Below are 25061 nucleotides of genomic sequence, written 5' to 3'. Positions count from 1 at the left end.
TGGTGTTGCCATACTTTGCCGAGATAATCGAATAACAAGCAGTGATATCAGGGAGTTTTCTAGACTAGATAGTGAATAAAATTTGACAAAAATATAATCTTAATTTTTGAAGATAGTAATGTGTAAATCATTTATTTAGGTTAGTATCTAAGTAGCCAAGTGAACTATCGTGATTTTAACATTTTTGTCAACTTCGCCGTTAAATAGTTTAAATTAATTTGGATGTAAGTAAGTGTCAGGTCACGTTACCACGACGTGATAAAACTTTAGCGTTACATTCCAAAAGTCTCCACACAAAATTGACGCTGGTTCCTAAACATTTTTTTTGGAGGTAAGTTCTTTTACTCGAATTACAGCACGCACAGTGAACAGTGACGAAGTACAGAGGCAGAAATCGTCACGTAAGGAGCGTTACGTATTGACATTAAATTACTCACAAACAGTTTTTTTTTATTGCGTCTGTATTAAATACATAATAAAAGGCGAAGGCAGCTTCGTTCCAACCGGGTATCACTAATTTTAAAACGCATTATTATTATAGAACTACCTTAACTTTAAAATATGTATAAAAAAAAATCCTCTTCGAAATGAAATAAATTCATAAATCAAAAATATATTTGTATATATTTATTAATAAACCGATAAATGCTTAACAATTACAATTCTGTGTTACAAGATCATTCCTTCTTCTTCTTGCTTGGAGATTCATCATCTGCACTGCTCTTTCGTTTCCGGTCGTTGACCTCTTTGCTTTCATTTGTTTCCGATATGACTTTCTTAACTCGCGCCGCTTCAGGCGAATACGCCCACAGCAGCATCTCCAAGTGTTCAGCCGTCGGCTCGTCTTTGTCGTCGAAGAGTTTTGCATCGGAATGCTGTATAAAAATTAAATCTACGTTAACAAATGAAACGTTTCGTGTGTTCCCTAAGTGAAGAAACTGTTAAATAAATAATGAATACGTAACGTATACCAAAAGATGCAGCACGTTTTGGACATTTTAGAACATATAACTTGGCAACAACGTCTGCCGACGGTTGCTCGTGTGATACAAATGTGTAAAATAAATTCACAGTCAAAAGTCATTTCTTAATGAAAAGCTTTTATTATTAGAATGTGGATTCAATCAGTGATAATTTGTTTTTTGTCTGAGCAGATTTAATAAGTCAATGTACTGGATCAGAGAGAACATTGTAGACACCAAGAACGCTTTGGAGTTGTAATGAGACCAGCCGGTTTAACCATGTGGCTAAGCGATGTACTTCCCGGGCCCTTTTCTGACTTCAAGAATGTTTCCGAACACAGAACACATAATAGTGGTTTTCACTGTATAACGATATGCCAACACTCGATTTAAAGACAAATATTTGGACGTAACCATTTTGTGAAACATAACTACTAATTTTTGGATGCACCTAGGGAGTTTCTGGATATTCCAGCTGTGACGATAACTTCATCATTAGGTACCTTTACATTAACCAACCTGTACAGGAACAGAATGGAATAAGCTCCAAGGTTTTTGCTTAGCCATTGGACATTTATTAACCAACATGACATTCTCTGTTATAATTTGTACACATTCGCCTTCTCGTTCGCCCACACGCTTCGTTACGAGACAGACGTTTCGACATGAGATGACGCTGAATGTTAAAGAAATTTAAGGTTTGAAATAACAGGTTAAGGGTACCTTCTCCTTCAACTCCTTCAGAGCCTCGTTTCTGACGATGTCCCACGTCTTCCCGCCGTCACTCGCGACGGTGCGCAGGCGCTTGTACTCGCCATTGACAGATGTATATGCAGCGACAAATGATTTCTGTTGACAGAACCTCTGGTTATTCATATGAAGCATACAGTTATGGTCTTGGTAGGTACTACTCATGAAATATTTAATATCCTATCGCCAAACAGCAACATAATCGTTGTGATCCGGTTTGAAGCGTGACTGTGTAACTGCAGGTACAAAGGACGTGACACCTTAGTCCGCAAGTTTGGTGGCGCGGTGATGTAAGGGATGGTGAACGTTACTTACAGTGAGATTGTCTTTGAACAGCAACGTATCATCATCATGTGGATTTTTTTAAGATATAGGAAGGTAGGTGAGCAAATAGGTCATCTGATTGTAAGTGGTCACCACCGCCAAAGACAATGGCACCATAAGAAATATAAGCCATTCCTTACATCGCCAATGCTCCACCAACCTTGGGAACTGAGATATTATGTCCCTAGCGCCTGTAGTTCTTCAAAAAGGGCGCACAACAATACTGATTACTGCTGTTTGGCGTAGAATATCTGATGAGTGGGTGGTACCTACTCAGACGGACTTGCACAAAGCTCTACTACCAAGTAAACCCTAATTGATAGTGAAGTTGCTCACCTGCTGCTCAGTGACGCTATCGCCAGCTAACTTCACGCAGGTCCTGACGATGCCGAGGCTGATGTAGGGGTTGTTCTGTTTACTTAGATGCATCGTGTCGAAATCGTCAAGAAACTGGTCGAAGACTGAGATCGCTTCCTTAATATTAGAGAGTTTCGCTTCGTCACGTGTGCCTGGTGATAAAGAGAAATCATTGCTGATCTGCCTTCGTTGTATGTTATGTGTTAGATTTCAAAAAACCTTTATTTGAGGATGTACCACAAAGACAAACCCTTGAAGCTCATTGACTGGTTTGGCAAATGTTTACATTAAAAAAAAACAGTACTGGCAATTCAAGAACTACGAATCCAACCATATAAAAATAATGGTATCTATCATAAAAGAAAATCGGATTTAATAAGATCAATTTAAACATCACAAAGTATAGAAAGATACTATTCTAACCTCTAATTTCCCAAAACAGATATTTTTTAAATATCATCAGCGAAATTAATTTTTGTATAACTGAGTATTATTCATACATCCAAGTTACAGATCTCTAAATACTTACAGGTCAAAACCCTCTTCGCTCTCCCGATCAACCCTTTCACAGCCAGCTTCTGATAGTCCGGATCCCGTCCTTCTAATTCTTTAAGCGTATTCGTTGCAGCGTCCTAAAAAAGATATCATACATTTTCATTAAATAATCGCAGGTCTGTACCTGGCATAAGAGTTGGTTTTGACTTTTATTCATATTTCGTTTCTTTTTTAATTAATATTATAATACCTCGCCTTATTGTCTCCTCTTGTGACGGGCTGGTTCATTTCCCAGAGGATCGATTGAGATTCAACGGGGAAAAGCTACCAGCATTCTTGCCACCATTCCACGCGATAAAGATTTCAACAGTAACTATTTTTAATTCATATTTGTATATATTTAAATCAAATTGAATTATTTAAAGTTAAAACGGAATTTAGTGTTTTTATAATCTTTTCTAGGCCAATACCATTTTTTCCTTTTTAATTTTATAAATAAAAATATAAACACTAATTTTGTTCTGCATTTCTTCTATACCAACAACGCATTCATAGTCAACGACACCCATTTCCCATATCCCAATAAACAAATCATTATAATCAAATCCACTTACTTTATTTTTAAATCCAAGTCCCGGGACAGTCTCCGCTGGTAGTTCCTTCTTCTCTTCGGGAATTTCCGCCATTTCGGTATCTGAACTCGAATTCTATAACAAATTAAACAAAATCAAAATATACTTTATTCAAGTAGGCTTTAACAAGCACTTTTGAATCGTCATTTAACAAACTATATTAAGTGAAGCTATCACCGGTTCGGAATGCAGATTCTACCGAGAAGAACGGACAAGAAACTCATTTACAACATTTCACAAAAATACAGTCATGTTAGTTAAATACAATTATATATGTATGTTATGTCTCCTGCCTGGAAGTCAACGAGCGTTAACTCCACGCTTTTTTATCATCCATAATTCTCTTGCATTGAATAATATGCCTTCTTCACCAATGTATTTTTTACAAATTAACCAGGATTCCAAGAAATCCAGATTCTGTGATTAGCGCTATCAAACAAACTTTTCCGCCTTATTTTTATCTATAGCACAGATTTTGAGGCTAAATACCACAAAGCGAAGTATGTCCGAAATCTCTCCATGAACAAGTTTGACGCTCTAATAGGTACTTTAGTTTGTTTTCGTGTTATCGTTCCGTTATAAACGGTGAAAACTCTTCTTGGGTCAAATCGAGTCGATAGAAGTATTACTTAAAATCGTTAAGCTATTTTGTTGCTCAATGGCTTCTAAAATAATTTATTATGATGTTCAAGTATGGGGTGACGTCGTCGTAGATATAAAAAAGATGACAAGTTTATGGACCTGAAGAACAGATCTATGCTGCTAGCATCCTTACCAAAATTCCACGATCTTGTTTTATAAAGTAACTATTTTTAGGGTACGTACCACCCACTCATCATATATTCTACCACCAAACAGCCATACTTTGTATCGTTGTGTTCTATTTTGGAGAGTGAATGAGCCAGTGTAACTACAGGCAAGGGTCACAACAACTTAGTTCCCAAGGTGGCGCATTGGTAACGCAAGGAATAATTAAAAATTAAAACAATCTACGGCGTCAATATCCCATTTCCAAGTAAGGTGGCCCATATTGTTCCCACCAGATTACCTAGGTCAAATAATTTACACTTGTTTAATAAAGCAAAGCATCGCACAAATCTTAAACTACATAGCCCACTTTCACAAATGTACAACGCTTATGATGAATATCAAAACAGTGTCGATCTAAATGTTACGTCCATTGCGTCCATGAAAAAGATCGTACTGGGCAGCAAAAATAATGTCTGAGTTGATACATCCTTGTATTTTTATTACATAGTTATTTTTTAATTACTTTTATATACTTTTAATTAGATAGTTATTTAAATTTTATTTAAATAGTTTTCAAATTAGGTTAAGATGTTGATTGTTTTCTTTTTGTGCACGCTGTGTTCTTCTTTAAGTAATTGTGACACTTAGAATATAATTTTACTTTGTTATATTATATTATTATAATCAGTGTACACATTGTTGAAGAACAAAATAAAATAAAATAAAATAAAATAAATACGCGAGCCGCCTATATATGTACTTAAAAAAACCAGTTATCAAGCGAAATATTGTTACCTCATCTTTGTCATCAGCTTCTTTATTAGCTTTATCTTCTTCTTTTTTCTTTGGTTCCTTCTTATCCGGCTTCTTTTCTTTATTTTTCTCCAACTCCGCGAGCCAGTCTTCAAAGACTTGCATTGCTTCTTTTATGTTCTTAATTTTATCTTCTGCTTTTGTCACTTGAAATAATAATGACTATTTTATTACATCATTCAAATTTTAGATTATAAAACTCGAATCCCAAGGGGACATATTTATTTTTCACTCTTCAAAGCGATAATGTTGATGCAGAATTGTAAGTGAATTCTCGAAGATCAGAATTCCACAAGGAAGAAGTCGCAGGGTCAGCTAGTTTTAGATATTTTCATTCTAACATTTCATAGCCTTGACTTGATTTATTGTTGCATTAAATCTCTTCACTATCACGTGAGAATTGCCTGAAAAAAATGGGTTCTATTTTCTGCATCCGAACTGACATGAGACTTATGAATCTGAAGCCGCAAAAGCTAGGCGTTAGACCAAAGAAGCAATCTGAGTTTTTAAAAAGTTATCCTCTAAGCCTCTTGTACCTTTGTCATTAATGATCACGATGACTTTTGATTGTGATCACGAACATAGTCATTGGAAAATAATTTAAACGAAAATTCGAATAATAAGCAGGCATGTTATGGAGCTCTGAAACCGTAACCGAAACCGAAAAATGTTTTTGCATTTTACTTTACGAGACTAACCGTTTTTAAAGCTATTTTTTTCTTTGATTATACCTAATGCCAAATAATAGCCTCCATATAAAATCAAATCACACAGAAAACAATCTAATATTCGTAACCGAAATTATCCTAAGCAATCAGATTATCAAAAATTAGATCCGAAATCATATATCCATAACATCCCTGATAATAGCATATATAACTTACTCGATAAAACCCTCTTCGCCCTCCCCAACAGCCCTCTGACTGTCAGCCTCCTGTAGTTTGGATCATGTTGCTCCAGCAGTCTCAATGTTTCTTCGGCCTTCGCCTTGTCTTTGAAGCCAAAGCCGGAGTCTTCTTTGTCGTCTTTGCCCATTATACTGGAAGTAATAAAAAAAAACATTGAAAACGGCAGATCTTATTCAATACGTTGTAAACGGTTGTCAAAGACCTTATCGTTATTCCGTCGCGCGTCTTAATCATAAATTTAATTGGATCTTGTCACCACAGACGTTCCTGCTCTTATGGAACCTTTTGGAATTGGTCATGTTGATGGCAATAGACTAAGTTTGAACACTGGTTCCCTGCGAAAGAGGACGGGCCATAATTGGTACGTTACATAACACACATTAGTTCCATCTTAAATTAGGTCGAAGTTAAAGGTCAAAGCCAAACAGGAATATGCTAAAGCAAGCAAACAAATATTTAAAGCGCTCGAGCGCTTCATTCTTTATTGTAGTAGGAAGTAATTGGCCCGTTGTAATAAATTGCAAATAGATTAGAAGGCGATTTGACCTACTTTGTTTAATATCCTGAAATTTTGTAAATGTTTTCTTATCTGTGCAATTTTTTTTAAACATTTAATTATGTTTTTAATGTATTTGATCACTTGTTTAAATATGTCTCGAATTCAAGGTTAAGTAAAAAAATGCTTAAAGTTTTTACGTATAATGTACAAATGTTTATTGATATCATTACCAAGTTTTTAATCTTGTTTAAATAATAATTCACTGTACAGCGTAATTATTATCATAGACCCGGCATACTCTACTCATACATAAACTTGACTCTTCTGGCAAACCGTCAAATATACTAAAAACTTTTCAAAGACAATAAGATTTAGACATATATAATTTTACAACTTTTTGCCTATGTTGGTCCTATTTTTTTCCAAGTGCCCGACTCCGCAAAACTCTGTGCAAAGTCTTACGAATTATTCTTACACAAGGTGAAGACTCAAAGCGCCGGAGGCAGTTGCGTTTCCACTACTAATTTTGGGGTTCAATAGAGATATTCTATAAGCAGAAACTCGAAACATTGTACGAGCGTTAAATATGATATGCAACATTAGATATACTAATTATAACATTTAATACACGTTACGAAATTATATATGGTGAGTTGTTAGTCGGTTTTTAACTACTCACGATTAAGCAACAAAGTTAATTCTGACAGAAGCGCACTGCACGCGTCATAGGTTTTCTTCGTTTCCTCAGCGTTGTGTCGAAACGTATGATTGTCACGATACGAATTTCGCTATATATGTTTGTGTTTGCCACAACTCGTCTTGGGCGTTTTTATAAGAGCCATAACACGAATTACTGATATTTGAGCTGTTTTTCGCTCAATGAGCGTTTTCTTTTTTTGAGCCTAATAAAAAAAAACAAACGCAACACGTCACAGTCGTTACCTACAGATATACTGTTAGCAATAGGACGTCAGAGAAGCGAAACCATAACTTTTTCAACACGTAAATAAATGTTAACTTCAAAAATATGTAAGAATACCAGAATCCGAAGCGTAACATGCCTTGGCGGGGCCCCGTATAAAAATTTGTTTGAGGGCCCTTAGGAAAGGTAAAGATATTTCACAAAAGAAAAAAAAAATGCATAAAATTGAAAGAAATACTTATTCATCATAATTATCTGTGACTTTTTCCGAAATTATGGGCACTTTTAAGAAATTGCTTTTATTGGCTTTTGTCATTTGTGAAATAAAAATAAAATGGGATTTTTTTAATTTTTGCACTTTGGTGGCTCTCTTGCCCCGTGATACGGCGGTAGCTTCGACCCTGACCGGAATCTGTAGTACTATCATTATTTCGCTGCCTCGGTGGTCTAATGGCTAACAGTAAGGCCGCAGATCCCGCAGATCTTAGGTTAACACCCATATCGAGCTAAAACTTATTCAGTTTTAAAATTCTCAGTAACAACTCCGAGTTTGGAAGCTGGAACTGTTTCGAAACCTTGTCTAGAAAAGCAGGTAAAGCCGTGGGGGCTGCACCTGAACTCTTTCCAGTCATATCGGATGTGTCATCCCGTCGGATTACAATAGTGCACCTGAATTTTTGCACACACTTTCGCACAATAATATGTCCTGAATAATCTCCCTTGAGATTTTCCATCATAGCTGACATCATCACCATCAAGAAAGGGCCTAATGGTTAGAATGCGTGCATCTTACCCGATGATTGCGGGTTCAAACCCAGACAAGCACCACTGAATTTTCAGGTACTTAATTTGAGTTTATAATTAATCTTATCGGGTTCGATTAGCGGCCGAGTCGATGTAGAAAAAGTTAATTAGTTTTCTATGTTGTCTTGGGTCTGGGTGTTTGTGGTGCCGTCGTTACATCTAATTTTCCATAACACGAGTGCTTTAGCTACTTACATTGGGATCAAAGTAATGTATGTGATGTTGTCCAATATTTATCTAGTGCTCGGCGGTGAAGGAAAACGTCGTGAGAAAACCTGCATGTGTCTAATTTCAACGAAATTCTGCCACATGTGTATTCCGCCAACCCGCATTGGAGCAGCGTGGTGGAATATGTCCAAACCTTCTCCTCAATGGGAGAGGAGGTCTTAGCCAAGCTAAAGAAAATTACCGGCTGTTAATATATGTATGTATGACATAATAACTTCGCGATCTAAGTGTTTATCTTAACGTATCTACAAGTGTGTCATATTTCTGTGTGTATGTGTGTGTGTGTGTAAATAAACGATAATACATAAATAGCATCAAATATCACGAGCGCAAAAATTAAACACTTCGAGTAAAGATTGGACAATTGCCAGATTCTATATAAGTTTATAATTCATCAATAAATAACGAACTTCAGAGTCGTTGGGTTAAGTCGTTTTAGAATGCAAAAGATATTTAAAAATCGTGTCAGTGGGGCATCAAAACTTACGAAAACGAATTCGTTGCGATGGGGATTTTGAACATTACTCTTCGGTTACGTTTTAAATGGAACGCTTTAACTGTAATCGTGTAATATGTTTTTAGTTTTGTCACGTGTAAGGGGCCATTCATTTATTACGTAAGACGATTCAGGGGGGAGGAGGACTCGACCATGTCTTATGTTTTCTTACAAGGGGGTGGGAAGGAGTCTCGATAGTTCTTACGTAAGATCAAAACAAATGCGCAAGTTAAAATTATTTGAAAAGGTTCGATTGTCGAGGTTCGCTCGGATGCGTATAAAACAATATTTCCATTTCCATGGCAACGGGCGAATAAATATTTCAAAAAAAATTATTCATTGAAACATAAACATTAAAATAAACCAAATGCGTATTCATTTTTTCCTTTAGATTTTTACGTAATAAATATTAAACAGGGGGGAGGTGGTCGGCCTATTCTTATAATAGGAGGGGAGGGGGTCAAAAACAAGCGAAAATAGTCTTACGTAATAAATGAATGGCCCCTAAAGTTAATCTCGAACTAATTGAATCGAGTATTAATATTAAGGATAAATCTAATTCTGTTCTAAGCTTCTTTCCTCACCTCTTCAGGTGATTGAAGGTATAAAGAAGGATACTGTCAAAAATCAAAATATTCTTCATTCAAGTAGACTCATGAAAGCACTTTTGAATCGTCATGTTACATTTTTGAATTAAATGTAAAACCACCACCGGTCCGGAAAGTAGATTCTTGATTTCTTATATAACTATGTATGTAAGAAAATCTTGGAATCTTAATTTGACCACCACCACTTCCCGGTCTTCGATTAGGATGAAATTTTGCACACGCTCTGAGTTCCGATGACTAGCTAAGAAACGTCATTACAAATCCAATATGGCGGCCTACCCAAGATGGCAGACTACGAATACGAAAAACTACAGGAATACGAAAAAAATAATCACGTGACTTAAATCCAAGATGGCGGATTGGGTATTTGAAATGCACCCCCATGATATGGGTATTAAATGAAAGGGGTTTGCTATTGTAATTTTCACTGCGTGCTAACAGCGTGTTTTTTAGTTTTGTAAACTATTTTTATAATTAGAGAGTTTATCAGTAAGCAACAATTATTTTTTGATATCCTGCCTAGATGTCAATAAATACTAAATTCACGCTTTTTTATCTTTAATATTATTCTTGTATTGTAGTATAGTAATATTGCTTATTTATATAATTTATTTTTATATGAGCTTTAAATTTTTTAACTGTACTAGTTAGATTTATTCGAATCAACAGAGTGACTCAAGAGGAAGGATTATATGAATAAAACATGCATATTATAGCCGAGAATTTCAAGTCTAGGAGAGTCGAAATTCTCGGAAATACAAGATTTATGTTTGTTCATCAATCGAAACGGCAAAACGCAGCGTCGGCACCACACGAGGTGGACTGATGACGGGTTTTGTGGAGATCTTTGGGGGAGGCCTTTGTCCAGCAGAGAACGTCATCCAGCTGAGATGATGATGATGATGGAATGTTCATCAATCTAAAAGTTGATTATTATAAAAACACTTATGAAGTCCGGTTAGCTTATTATAATGTCTTCCACTCTTAAACGAGGTAACGTTTGTAATACGTAGTTGAAACATCTTCTAACCTACACCAGAAGATGCAACGCGGTTCGCAGTAACAACGCTTTAAATTTAGACTATTGACGCGACAAGCGTAAATTTATTGGGATTACTTGATTACATACTCTGCCTAATAATATGAACATATTTGAACGTCCTTGAACCGCGCGCGTTTCGTCACGGTATTTAAATCTGCACGATATGAATTTAAAATACATGCACACTTGAAATTGACGAAACTAAAATATATGATTTCGTTTTGGACATGTAATGATGCAGATTTTAAAAGTCAAAACATAAAGATACTGTATAATTAACGCTGTTGAATTCTTATTTAGGATATACTGATTAAACATGAAAGAAATTTACAAAGAAATTTAAACTTATAGTCTAATCCAATCGCAAGCCAAATAAACAACATTTGACATTGAATTAACGCGATATCATTGGTCGAGAGCTTGAATAGTCTGTGATACTTATAGTTTTTCCAAAAATGGCGGTTGAACATCGACGAAACTGTTATCGGAACTTTGGACGTAAAATTAAAGTTATAACTACTTTAGTAGAATAGTGTTGTCTAATAAATAGAGATATATTAATCATAAACTCTTAGTAGTGCACAATATAGCCGAGTTATTAGCGAATCGCATGAAATATGTAAATTTTAAATTTGTTGATATATATCCCTACGTCGATTGGAATACATGTCTGCTATACATTCATTCATTCATTCAAATAACATTCGCCAACTGTTTCGTCCATACTGTTCTAATGCATCGTACAAGTTTTAAGATGTTGCGCGTATTTTTTCAAACTTCCATTTAAATCTTTACTAATATTATAAATGTTAGCGTTTAATTATTTGAACGATAACCGGCGGCGAGCTGTCAATGGTTTTTTTTGACGGATAAAACGTCATATTTCGATCGGAGACGACAGCGAGTTAGAGTGTGTCCCGTGGAAATTGTGTCTGTGACATTTAAAATAAAAACTGTTTAATACATTTGATTGTGTTTTCTTACAATTCATTTGGAAAGTTCGGATCCACTCAATAAATATCTGTTCCTGCGAGTGATTTCCAATATAAATGTGAAAGTAACACTCTGTTTGTCTGTCTTTCGCTTTTTCACTACCATACCAATAAACCGAATCTGATAATATTTGTTATGAAACTTGAACTCCAAGAAAGGTCATCGGCTACTTTTTTTTACCTAACACGCGAGCGAAACCGCGGGCGACAGCTAGTATCTCATATTTATCAAACTACAGGTTCCAATAGCAAAGTATGAATGGCAATATTTATTTATATTATAAATTACAACAGGAACTCTTTGCCTGCATCGCAATTTTGTTAGAAAAAAAAAATTATACCAAAATATATTAATGTCTAATATTAAAAGTATTATAGACTATTCCGTCCTTGAAGTTCGGTTAAGTGGTTTGGTCGAGAATGAGCAACAGACAGACAGAGTTACTTCGCATTTATAATATTAGTATAGATAAAAAAAATATGATTTCGGCTCCGAATCAATTCTAACTGCCCCCTAACTATAAACACTTTATTAAGTTTTCATGTCATGTAAATGTCAGAAAAAGGATTTAAAAAATAAAAAATTAAATTGCATTTGTTTATGCAAGACGACAAGCCTGCAATGTTTACAATAATCATAGACAGTGATGTTACTTTTATTGCCTAATACTTAAATTACAAAGTCGTTAATGACCTCATCGTTACCGTCATAGCCGCTTACTAATTAATCCTAAGATTCCTATTTATGTTTTATTATTACCTAAACTAAGTACAAAGTACATATTATCATAAAAATAGTAAGTATTTAAAATGCGATCACTCCCGATATACAAAACGATCGGATTGAACAAAATACAAAATCGATCATGAGACGGAAGGCCAGTTTCAGTTTATATGTATTATCTATGCATAACACATAAACGTCAAAATAAAAGAAGTGGATCAAGTGGATGTATATATTTTTTTTCAAAAATATAATTTCACAAAAAGGCAAAGGCAATACGCTAGTTGTACAAAGTCGAACGTCAATTATAAAACGAAACATAATTAACAATAACAATGATATTCTATTAGAATTTACTCTGGACGTCAGTCGTTACAATTAAAAAAAAAAACAACTCTAGATGCGTGTATCCTTTAAAAGCTATAGTTATAATATAACAGTCAATGTCGCATATCATCTTTTGACACTTCACGATTTTGTTTTGCGGCGAGTTCCAAGTTATTTCATACAGAATAGCGCTACTGACTATTAAGTTCAAGATAACGATGACATAATACCTACCTACTCATTCAATATTTATTTAATTCATAAAATTATCACGACTTTTAAATTATTTTTGATTAGATAAAAACAAGCGAAAAATGCAATGCGATCATGATTATTTACTAAGCTATTTCACCGTCCAAACATTTGTTTTTGAAAACAATGTCATTTGATAAACCAAAATTCGTTTTTTTTTAATATACTTTAAAAGATATGATCAACGAATTCATATCGAAGAGTTAGTTATATAAATGCATTTTTTTTTCTTTATTTAAAAAGGCTCGAAGGTATAACGGTATACCAAAAGTTTTTTTTTAATAACCCTCAAACATATAAACTTATTTAAATAGGTATGAGTTCAATGTCAATAGTAGTTATGTATCGTATAGACACATGATGCATACATTCTTAAAGTAAAATATAAAGAAGAAGATATTAAAATAATAATGACTTAAATGTTTATGCTTATGTACACTGAATATTAAAATTTGTTTGCCAACATCAATAAAGGAAACCTTCAAACGAATTTATAGACGTTAACATATGACGTCGACTCTAAGATATATGCTATTCAACAATAATATAAACCTAGGTAAGAATATTTTACTTTTATATGCAAGTTTACATCATCAAAATAATTGAGAGTAATTATAAAAAAAAACTTCATATCATGCATTAAATTAATAACTCAATACATAAACTAATATATATTTTTTTATTTTAATTACGAATTAACAATACTTGCATTTTACTCAGGAACTTCCAATAATATCTGTTCACAAATACGGACTAGAAAATCACTAGGCTTAACTTTTTTTTTTTAAGTACTTGCTCAGAATGCGGCCTTCTTTCGACTATTCGAATCAATTCAAATAGTGAAGTCATGTGGCGGGAATACTATTTGAATAGCCGACTAAAAATAATGGCTTCTTATTCAGAACAATACAGTATAACAAATTGTCTATTCAATCTAGTCGTACAGCATTAAGAGGCGACAAATCGACAAAAATAACGAGATGACGTCATTTGATTTACCTTCGTACAGCTATTCTCAAGGTTAGGTTTATTTCTTTCGAGTGACATCACTATTAAGGCCAAACTAAAATTATGCATAATTATACCGTGTGATATTACAAATAATTTTATCAATTAAAATAAGTGTAAATAAAATAAGTCTGGATATGTACAGTGACTATTTCATTTGAATTACGAATATTCATTTTGTTTCATTCGCTTATTTTTCTTAACAAAAAAATAATTCAATACAGTAGGTTTTTTTGCAGTTCATAATTTAATATTTTATAATTTTACCTTTTTAGGATATTTTTATATTTTTTTTTAAACCAAAAAGTTTACGATTATCTATGTCTAATGTCAACTGAAAACAGATTATAAAGCTATAAATAATTATCTTGATGATGGATCAGATTGTGATTTGACAGTTTAACACACAGCAACGTGTTTTTATTATCGAAACTCACAATTTTTAAATAATAATGTGCTCTGAAGATAAAAAGCCTTTGTTCAGGGATCTCACTGCTGAAGATCCAGATCCTGAAGTGACTGAAATTGAGTCTTTTTGTTTCAATTGTCACGCGAATGTAAGTTAACATGGAGCTTTCTAGAACTTGTTATTTTATGATATTCGATCGTGGACTCATCTTTTAAATCAACATATAAACAATAAAATCACATTATATTGCGTTTTTATATAAAATTTATTTCACTGATTGTAAAAAGAGTTCAATTCAATCGAAATGTTTAGTTTGTGTTTATGCTATAACCTTAAATGCCGGTTTCTTGATTGAATATAGTCAATAATATTATTGTTTGTAAACCTTGGCAAGTGGAGTCACAATTCAGTGGCTTTTTCCTAGTATATCCATCCTATTATAATCCTATATATGTATATTTTATACTTGCTTAATAACAAAAGCAATTTTGCAAAATCAATAATAAACAGGTGGTGTTTGAATACGTTAAATTAAAAACAAAATTTTTCAAGTTAAAGTCGCTTATTTTTTAGTAGATATGAGATCGATATATCCTAAAAAAAACACGTAAAAAAAAACGATTCTAAAATCATATTTCAAATAATTTGTTTCATATTGGTTCCTCAAACTGGAAAAACGATTTTAAGGATGTAGAAGTTTCGTTTACATTCTCATAAAATAAAAATTAGTTGACTTTATAACATATTTGTTTAGAGTGAAGTAAAATTTATTAATAATAAAAATTAATTAATTTATATATATAAACAAAACAAATAAAATTACTGTAAATAATTATTCCGATATTGTAAAACTTTTATACTAGTCCAGAGCCTAGATGATAGCGTGAAGGAAATTTGCTTAAATCTCTTCCTGATTATGGATATCTTAAAAGACCTCTTTAATAGCCGAGCCTAGGCACTACTGAAATTACCAAGATGTAAATTAAAATAGCCGAGGCTAGCTACTACTGAAATCGGATTTCAAAATATAAAATCAGATAAATATTGGTTTGCGTTCAAAACCGAAAATACCCTTGTCTATTCCTTAGTTATTTTCTATACAATAAGCAGAGAACTTCATATAAAGCAAAAAATCTTAATATACCTCTAATATTTCGATATATTTTGGTATACTAGTTTTATCACTTAGGCAATACAATATCGCATTTATTAATACAGATTTCTATGTTTATTTCTATATTTATTTCATTCATTAGGACAACCAACAGTAGACACAATACTAATTCAAAATAAAAAAATATATATTTCAAAAATATCTTGCCAAAAGTTCTACTACTTACTGGTAGTCTCGCAGTGCACTATCATAGTGCACAATATGTATTAAAAATATAACATAAATATAAGCAATAATTAGAGATAAGAAGTTATAATACATTTCTTAACTATTATATAATCAATAAAACCAATAAAATATACCATAAAATTAGAAACGAGCATATATGAAATTCTTTATTTTTCGATTAAACTGAGGGTGGCTATCATAATAAATAACAAATCTAATTCCAGGGTAAGACTCGGCTCCTTCTAACCCGAATACCATTTTACAAGAATGTCGTGATAATGTCGTTTTCCTGCGAAGAGTGTGGATTTGAGAACAATGAAATACAACCTGGTGGGGCGTACGCTGAGCTTGGAGTTCGGTAAGATAGATAGACGGACATTACGTCATTTTATTGCAAATATTGTGTTAATATAGCTGTGCTCTGCGGTGTAACTGTGATAAAATTGTGTTAAACATGGAATAATAACAAAAGCATGATATCAATTCGCAACTATGATAGTTATCTATGTTTATACCTGAAAATTAAAAGCAAAAGGTGTGAACATCTCTTTATAAATATAACTTTTCATTGATTCAAATCAATCTGCTTTAAATCCAGACAGTGCCTTTCAATTGGGGAACCTCGAGTGGAATAATCAATTAATTTTAATATTAACAGCATAGCTATACTCTATTCCAACTAAAATAACAATATTTCATAGCAGATTGAAGCAATACAATCGGTCGGCTTGATTAGTCTATGATATTCACTGTGGATTTGCGATAAAATGGAGTTTTGAATGTCGGCGAAACTGTTATTAACTTTGGAAGTAAAATTAAAGCGGATATAAGTAGTTAAGTGTAACAGTGTTGTATTATAAATAGAGATATGTTAATCGTAAACTCTCAGTAGTGCACAATATAGCTGAGTTATTAGCGAATCGCATGAAATACGTATATCTAAGGTTTATCTTTTTTCCTACTTCCATTGGAATAGGCTATAATTGTGATCACAGCTGTCCAAACGATTTCTTCTCAAGTCTATAGTATTTGGTAAAAGATTGAATATGTATTGTTTCAGATGGAAACTCCGTGTAGAAGATCCCATAGACTTAAACAGACAAGTAGTTAAAAGCGACTATACAACAGTACGTATACCGGAATTGGACTTTGAGATACCAGCGCAGAGTCAGAAGGGAGGTCAGTATTAGTTAAGCAGATCAACACAGCGCGTTCAAACCCATCTTTTGACTTGAAGGGTGAATATTTTTTTATAAAAAAAAAACCCTGTGCAAGGTACAAAGAAAAGATTACAAGGGACATAATAATAAAGTTCACTTAAACTAAACTGCCATTGGCGGTGGTGACCACTTACCACATTAGGTGGAATATTTGCCAGTCTGTTTAACTATGACATGTATGGATTGTATATATCTACTAAACTGTATTGAAGGAGCATGGTGCTTCCAAAAACATTCTCAAAATGGGATTGACTCCTTCACAATATTTACAAGTAGTCGACAACTCAATGTTTGGTCCCATTTATATATTTCCAGAAGTAACAACAGTTGAAGGTATCATTAGCAGGGCGATGGCAGGTCTCAGCCAGGATCAGGAGGTGCGGAGACAGCAACATCCAGACGCAGCGACCCAGATCGATGGGTTTGTTAAGCGTATGCAGGTCTTGAAAAATGGCGAGAAACCGTGGGTTCTGGAGTTGGAAGACATTAGCGGTTGGTTTCTTAATAATACATAGAATTATATTTATATGATATAATAAATGCAAAAGTAACTCGGTCTGTTACCTCTTCATGTTTAAACGCTGAACCAATTTAGATAAAATTTGGCAGGGAGATAGTTTGAGTTCCAAGGAAGGACATAAGCTACTTTTTTATAAAATAATAATAAATAAGTAAATATTGGACAACATCACATACAGTACTCTGATCCCAATGTAAGTAGCTAAAGCACTTGTGTTATGGAAGATCAGAAGTAACGACGGCACCACAAACACCCAGACCCAAGACAACGTAGAAAACTAATGAACTTTTTCTACATCGACTCGTGGCGTTCCCATGAAAACCGGTGAAATGTGGGGTGATGGTATTTGGTGCAATAGGTTCAATAAGTAGATTCATAGATAGATTCTGCCAGTATATTCCTAAGATATCATCTGATAAGTCCAAACTAAATCAAACCATTTTTCTATACCAGGCAATTGCTTCATAGAAAATCCAGAGGCCCCAAAGAAGGACCCTAGGTGCGAGAGGTCTGACTTCAAACGGAGCAAGGAACAGAACAATACTCTTGGAATATACATGCCGGACGAGGTGTGTGGAACGTACATACATTTAGGTATAGGGTCGCCAAACCTAATAGCCGGATAGACCAGCCAGTTTGGCCGGACATTTTAGTAAAAAGGTTGGACACCCTACATTTTGTATCTCAGTATTAATAGGTACGATAAAAAAACTATGTAAAGTCAAGCTTTTCTGATGGTTACCATAAATCTTGTTAAATTCTAATGAAATATTAATAAAATCGAATATATCTCGTTTGCCAAGTTTTAAAAAGCCGGACGAGGTGGATAACCTTTTATTTTGGCCGGACACGCAATCAAAAAGCCTGACTATGTCCGGCTTTATCCGGACGCCTGGCGACCCTAGCCTGGTTGATCGTTTGCAGATTTTTTTAAAAGTTAAAAACGTTCTGTTGCTTATCGACATTTCTGTTATTATTGATTATTTTTTTGACAAACTTTGCTAATTGAGATCATGCATGAGCAGGTTACTTGTGCGCCAACACTGTTATGTTCAAACTCAAAGATAGAATGTAGTTATTTTTGTCGTGCCTTGGAAAGCATGCAAAGGTGTGGCCTATTCAAATGGAAGTAGGAAAAAAGATAAACAAACCTTAGATTTACGTATTTCGTGCGATTCGCTAATAACTCAGCCATATTGTGCACTACAAGAGTTTACGATTAACATATCTCTATTTATAATGCAACACTGTTACACTTAACTACTTATATCCACTTTAATTTTACTTCCAAAGTTAATAACAGTTTCGTCGACGTTCAAAACGCAATTTTTTCGCAAATCCATAGTGAATATCATAGACTAATCAAGCTCTCGACCAATGATGTCGCGTCGTATATAAATCAGAATGAGTGACTAATATGTCTGTTGGATTATAATATCTGCTGCCCATTTGTCGGATCTCGGATATTTATCCATCAAACTCATATCTCACTCATATTATAAATGTGAAAGTTTCCCTGGACGGTATTTGTCATCTTAAGAACTGAAAGTTACACCGCTATCGGTGAAGTAATTATTGTGATGAGCGATACTCGAGTCTCGCCGCCGCAGCCGCCGCTGTCGGGCGCGCTGTCGCCCTGCGACCCCGAGCTGAACAGCTACGAGCGGCTCCTGGCGGACGAGGTGCTGCAGTTCCGCACCAACTGCCCCGACTGCAACGCGCCCGCCGACACCAACATGAAGATCACCAGTGAGTACAGTGTCAAGCCCCCCCCCCTTAACATTTTGTTACACTTGTAATAATAATTAATTTGGTTAGTGGAATTTAGTGAGGGTTGTTTACGCCCTAGCAAAATCCGACGGTCAGTTATATGTGTGGTATATGCTAACGGTCATGGTGACCGGTTGAATGGTATACGAATGTGTCAGCGCCATCTGGCGGTGTGGACAGCAAAGCTTGTAGTATAAACACGTGCGCGTCTCGGTGCGCCCGACAGAAGTGATAACTTTAAAAAAAAAAGCTTATCCGAAATACGGTTAGATATAATAGCGCTGTGGGTTAGAGTGGGGGGGGAGGAGCCCGCCTAGCGCTGCCGCACGCGTGAGAGAAAGGGAAGCCACACGTTCTGGCGCCGTAACGCGTTACGTAACGAAGCGGTTTACCATTCCATGAGCAGTTATCACTTCAAAACCTTGTCCATGATAATGGCGATGATGATTTATTTATACAAATAATTCTTCCGCATCACAGAAGTTTTGATCGGCTGGACCGGTTTTGATGAAACCTCATAAGTGGCTCTACAATCGCTTTTCAGTATTCCATTATAGTGACATAAAAAAATAACAATTTCACCCCTCCAAAATCAACGGTCAAGGGTCACTAAATACAGTGTGGTTTTTTTTTTTTGTTTCTAGAAATACCACATTTCAAGGAAGTGGTCATCATGGCGACTCTTTGCGAGGCGTGCGGTCACCGTACTAACGAGGTTTGTTTAATATTTTTTCATATACAATTATCCTCTGTCGGACTCAGCCCCGCAGCCTCGCAGTCAGGTCCCTCGGTCCAATTGGCTGGTCGGTTCGATCTTAGCTCCTTAACATTTACATGATATAACGCTGATAAGCTGTTCTCCTTCACAGGTGAAGTCGGGAGGGGGCGTCGAAGATCAGGGCGTCAGATTCGAAGTAAGGATTGCCAGTAGAGAAGATTTCTCAAGAGACGTGCTCAAGGTATTCGAAGCGTGTGCATTTATAATCAATATGGTTTTGGTGATGTGTGACTACACTGAGCCGTTACAGCTCAGAGAATAGCTCAGCCCAGACAAGACCAATAGGCTACTTGACTGGTTTTTAAAATTTATTTCATATTATTTAGTAGAGGTTAGGGAACCCAGTGGAAGTTGTTTTTTTTTGTTCTGGTACATATTTGCTGAAAGACGTCAATTTAAAAATTCCATAATTAAATAGCGCGCGAAAACGCTACTTTGACAATATGACGCCACAATGCGGTCGGTGACGTCACTTGCCTGTATTGTAATCTGTGGCACGTGGCAGTAGGCAAACGAGGTTAAAGAGCAAGTGACGTCTGACTTTTAATAACTTTGTATTACGTTGAAAAGTTAATTTATTTGATTCTGTCTGTTTACTTGGTGGCAGGGCTTTGTGCAAGCCCGTCTGAGTGGGTACCGTCCACTGATCAGATATTCTACCGCCAAACAATAGTATTGTTGTGTTCCAGTTTGAAGGTTGAGTGAGCCAGTGTCACTACAGATACAAGACATAACATCTTATTTCCTAAGGTTTTTTTTTTTTTGGGGGGGCAAACGAGCAGGAGGCTCACCTGATGGAAAGTGATTACCACCGCCCATGGACATCTGCAACACCAGGGGGGTTGCATGTGCGTTTCCGGCCTTTGAGGAAGGAGTACGCTCTTTTTTTGAAGGTTCCCAAGTCGTATCGGTTCGGAAAAACCGCCGGCGAAAGCTGGTTCCACAGAGTGGTTGTGAAAGGCAGAAAATGCCTTAAGAATCGCGCTGTTGTGGATTTTCGGACATCTAGGTGGTGCGGGTGAAATTTAGAATTTTGACGAGATGTCCGAAGGAAAATTCAGCTGCCGGGATTAATCCGAACAATTCCTCGGAACATTCCCCTTGGAAGATTCTGTAGAAGATGCAGAGTGATCCAACATCTCTACGCAGAGCCAAAGGATCAAGCAGATCAGAAAGGGCTTGATCGTCGATAATTCGAGCCGCTCTACGTTGGATACGGTCGAATGGAAGGAGCTGGTACAGGGGAGCACCCGCCCAGAGGTGAGCGCAGTACTTCATGTGAGGCCGAATTTGCGCCTTGTATAGTCTTAGCCGATGGGCCGACGTGAAATAATGTCTTGCCGTGCTGAGCACACCGAGCTTTTTTGATGCCAATTTGCCTTTGCCTTCCAATTGACCGCGGAACTGAACGAGGCTCGAAATATCGACGCCAAGTATTCCGATACTAGCTGTGGCGGCTAACGGAATGTTCTCGAATCGTGATGATACGACAAATGGTGTTTTTTTAGCAGTTAACGCGCAAACTTGCGTCTTTTTGGGGTTGAAATGGACTAGGTTTAGCCGACCCCAGTTCGAGACTTTGTTTAACGAAGACTCGATTTCAGACACAAGTTTGTTCCGGTTTTCTTCGACGTTTTCCCGAGAAATATTAACACGGTCGGTGTATGAGGTGTCTCCGGTGCTGTCGTCTGCATAGCAGTGAATGTTACTGATTTGCAACAAGTCATTGATATGCAGAAGAAACAGAGTGGGTGATAGAACGCAGCCTTGTGGAACACCAGCATTGACGAATTGTTGGTCGGAGCATGCACCGTCGACAACGACCTTGATGCTCCGATCTGCCAAAAAATTGGTAATCCAATTGAGTAATTTCCCGGGAAGCCCATAGGAAGGAAGCTTCAAAAGAAGCGCTTTGTGCCACACGCGATCGAAGGCCTTCGCTATGTCCAGACTGGCTGCTAATGCCCCCTTGGTTGGTGGCGCATTGGCGATGGGATGGTTAATATTTCTTACAGCGCCATTGTCTATGGGCGGTGGTGACCACTTATGGTTAACGAAAATATATTTAGGAAATGTGCATGTATGATCAGACAGGTGATATAAAAAACTTTTTTACTCCTCAGTCTGAAACCTGCAGCATGTCAATACCGGAGCTGGATTTGGAAGTGGGGGGTCGAGCTCTGGGCGGCAGGTTCTCCACTGCGGAGGGCCTCGTGCGCGCCACGTTGGATCAGATCAGAGACGCGCCCACGTTACAGGGGGACGCTCCCAAGCTTGCTAAGGAAAACTTGGAGAGGTGTGTTCAATTAAGTATTTATACAGGAATGTGTCTACATTCAAAGTGGCTCGTGTAATAATATTATGTACTAAATTTTCTCCGAATAGTGCTCTAACGTCTGGTATAAGTTTAATGTGTGTTTGTTTAGTAATTTTAACTTTTAATGCTTGTTACTCATCAGATATTTAACCACCAAAAAATATTATTCAATATCGTTGTGTTCCGGTTTGAAGGCTGAACCAGTGTAACTACAGGCACAAGGGACATAACATCTTAGTTCCCAGGGTTGCTGGCGCGTTGGTGATGTAAGGAATGGTTAATATTTCTTACAGCGCCAATAAATGTGATCAGTGATGATCACTTACCAAAAAGGTAACCTCCGCTTACCATTATCATAATCTGAGCCGAAATGGCCCAGTGGTTAGAACGCGTGCATCTTAACCGATGATTTCGGGTTCAAACCCAGGCAGGCACCACTGAATTTTCATGTGCTTAATTTGTGTTTATAATTCATCTCGTGCTCGATGAAGGAAAACATCCTGAAGAAACCTGCATGTGTCTAATTTCAACGAAATTCTGCCACGTGTGTATCCACAAACCTTCTCCCCAAAGGGAGAGGAGGCCTTAGTCCAGCAGTGGGAAATTTACAGGCTGTTAATGTATGTAAAATTAATATAAACTATTAAATTTGTTTGTTTTAGGTTCACGGAGAAGTTACAGGAGGTTTTAGAGGGCAAGCGAGCCATCACTCTTATATTGGACGATCCAGCCGGGAACTCCTATGTGCAGAATTTAAATGATGATCTTTCTACGTTCGATGATGGTTAGTAGTCATGACTTGACATTGTTGGTCGAGATCAGTCATGTCCAAAGTACAAATAATTTTGAGGCGTGCTTTATTTATAACTAGTTGTTGCCCGCGGCTTCGCTCTCGTTTTAGGGGTTGGTTGTCATGTGTTAGGCAACAAAGCAGCCTATGTCGTTCTTTGGAGTTCAAGTTTGCTTCATACAAAATATCATCAAATTCGGTTCACTGGTTTGGCAGTGAAAGAGCGACAGACAGACAGAGTTACTTTCATATTTGTAATATTAGTATAGATTTGTTTTGAAATACACTCATGAAGTATTTGTTGAATTCTTATTAATTACTTTTATTTTACAAAAAAATTAAATTACCTCTAACTATTCGATCCAAGCAGTAGATGTAGAATGTTTTATTAGTCTGGGAGAGTACTGTTTGGATTCTTGAGACTGGCTTATATGAAGTAGAGCCCCAGGTTGTAAGGTCTTGAGGCTTCAAATCTCGTGATAAAAAGTAATGTTTATGTACTTCCTAGCTACTGAAAGTGTTTAAAGAGGTCGATCTTTTAGTTAACTCTTTTGTCGGATTTGAATGATTGTCGAAATGATCATTCACTATATGTGCTGCGCCTCTGGGTAGTCATCCTTTGGAATCGCTGCTTTAATAAAAATAACTATGTTGGTAGCGGCTAGAACAGCCAGGCAGTCTGTTGGCTATTAAATCTTTAAACGTCTTGAATAAGCTTTGTTTAAGAGCCATACACCGCCATCTTAAGATCTTACTCATTGTTTTTAAATAATCCAACTTCATAAATGTTTAGCGTTTATTAACAAGTCTAATTTGTTATTATTTGCAGGCCTAAAAGTTACTAGATATGAAAGAACCTATGAGCAGAACGATGAACTCGGCCTCAACGACATGAAGACTGAAGGTTACGAGGCAGAAAGCTGAAATTAACGCATTAAACAATAACAGGATTGCCATACTGTAACATCATAGACACTGATGATTGATTTTTCTAAGCATAGACAAATTTTCTCCTCCTTTTATAATATCAATATTTATGCTAAATTAGTATTGTGGCAATGTGGTGGAATATTCCTAAAATTAGTGATATTTACAGCATTTACATGAAGGTAACGCTAGGTCTCGTGGGACATCTGGTTGGAACGAAGTTGCTTTCACTATATTTTGTATACTAGCTGAAACTGCGATTGTTCCCAAGCGAAATTTATAAAACACAACCTTTCAACCCCCGTTTAACCCCCTTAGGGGTGGAGTTTCGTAAAATCCGTTCCTAGCAGATGTCTACTCCCTGTAAGGAACCTACGTGCAAAATTTTAATTATGTAACTGTTATAGTTTCTGAGATTTCGTGATCAATCAGTGAGTTTATTTCGCTTTTATGTATGTAATAAAGATAAAATAACGGACACAATCAAATAAATTGTCAACTTGTGAAGATAATTAATTTCCGATGACAATTTTTAAAAATTAAAACTCCAAAGTTAAAATAAAAATGGTTTAAACAATATTATGTAAAACCATATACAACAGAAAAAGAAAGCCAGGAAAATGTCACCTGAAGAAGTATTACGCCCTCTACGTTACGATTTCTGTACTGTACGATTTGTGTGCTTAATTTGTGTTTATAATTCATCTCGTGCTCGGCGGTGAAGGAAAACATCGTGAGGAAACCTGCATGTGTGTAATTTCAACGAATTTCTGCCACATGTGTATTCCACCAACCCGCATTGGAGCAGCGTGGTGGAATATGCTCCAAACCTTCTCCTCAAAGGGAGTGGAGGCCTTAAGCCCAGCAGTGGGAAATTTACAGGCTGCTAATGAATGTATGTAATGCAGTGAAATCATATCATACTTGTACTAGTAATTAAACGTTAATTTAAAATGTCTCAGTTACTGGTAACCCTGTTATTTTTTAAGATATTTTTAAAAATAATTGTTAAAAGTGCATTTTAACGTATTTGTTGTAAAGATTTTCTTATTGGAAAATGTAAATAATATATTTTTATTTCATTTAAGTTTGTTT

The 25061-nt window shown here is 35.9% G+C and overlaps 2 protein-coding genes across 2 annotated transcripts; one reads left to right on the top strand and one right to left on the bottom strand.

The window, feature by feature from the left end:
• Positions 1 to 612: 612 nt before the first annotated feature.
• LOC113393688 (uncharacterized) lies at positions 613 to 6145 on the bottom strand. The gene is made up of 7 exons (XM_064220158.1): positions 5968 to 6145; positions 5066 to 5229; positions 3503 to 3595; positions 2923 to 3025; positions 2373 to 2545; positions 1686 to 1811; positions 613 to 875 (listed from the first exon to the last, which is right to left on the bottom strand). The coding sequence occupies exons 1-7, from the start codon at positions 6143 to 6145 to the stop codon at positions 678 to 680; spliced, it is 1035 nt and encodes a 344-aa protein (XP_064076228.1). The 3' UTR covers positions 613 to 677.
• Positions 6146 to 14257: 8112 nt separating this feature from the next.
• Positions 14258 to 24069, top strand: LOC113393687 (zinc finger protein ZPR1). Its single transcript, XM_026630698.2, has 11 exons — positions 14258 to 14450; positions 15869 to 16002; positions 16705 to 16823; positions 17180 to 17356; positions 17838 to 17953; positions 18995 to 19133; positions 19799 to 19869; positions 20024 to 20113; positions 22056 to 22228; positions 22912 to 23033; positions 23869 to 24069. Exons 1-11 carry the CDS (start codon positions 14346 to 14348, stop codon positions 23961 to 23963), a joined length of 1341 nt encoding a protein of 446 aa, XP_026486483.1. The 5' UTR covers positions 14258 to 14345; the 3' UTR covers positions 23964 to 24069.
• The last annotated feature ends 992 nt before the right edge of the window (positions 24070 to 25061 follow it).

Source organism: Vanessa tameamea, chromosome 31 (genome assembly GCF_037043105.1).
Source record: "Vanessa tameamea isolate UH-Manoa-2023 chromosome 31, ilVanTame1 primary haplotype, whole genome shotgun sequence".
Lineage (NCBI taxonomy): Eukaryota > Metazoa > Arthropoda > Insecta > Lepidoptera > Nymphalidae > Vanessa > Vanessa tameamea.
The sequence above is the reverse complement of the archived record's forward strand: the minus strand, read 5'-3'. Positions and strand labels throughout refer to the sequence as shown.

Bases quoted from the DNA above. Each gene is read 5' to 3' on its own strand.
- LOC113393688 (XM_064220158.1), bottom strand. From the start codon at position 6,145: ATGTTTTTTTTTATTACTTCCAGTATAATGGGCAAAGACGACAAAGAA. The intron at 2,546-2,922 runs GTAAGTATTTAG...CTTTATCACCAG, and splicing joins AGCGAAGAGGGTTTTGACCT to GCACACGTGACGAAGCGAAA. The intron at 1,812-2,372 runs GTGAGCAACTTC...TTCTGTCAACAG, and splicing joins ATAGCGTCACTGAGCAGCAG to AAATCATTTGTCGCTGCATA.
- LOC113393687 (XM_026630698.2), top strand. From the start codon at position 14,346: ATGTGCTCTGAAGATAAAAAGCCTTTGTTCAGGGATCTCACTGCTGAA. The intron at 19,870-20,023 runs GTTTGTTTAATA...TCTCCTTCACAG, and splicing joins GCGGTCACCGTACTAACGAG to GTGAAGTCGGGAGGGGGCGT. The intron at 20,114-22,055 runs GTATTCGAAGCG...TTTACTCCTCAG, and splicing joins TCTCAAGAGACGTGCTCAAG to TCTGAAACCTGCAGCATGTC.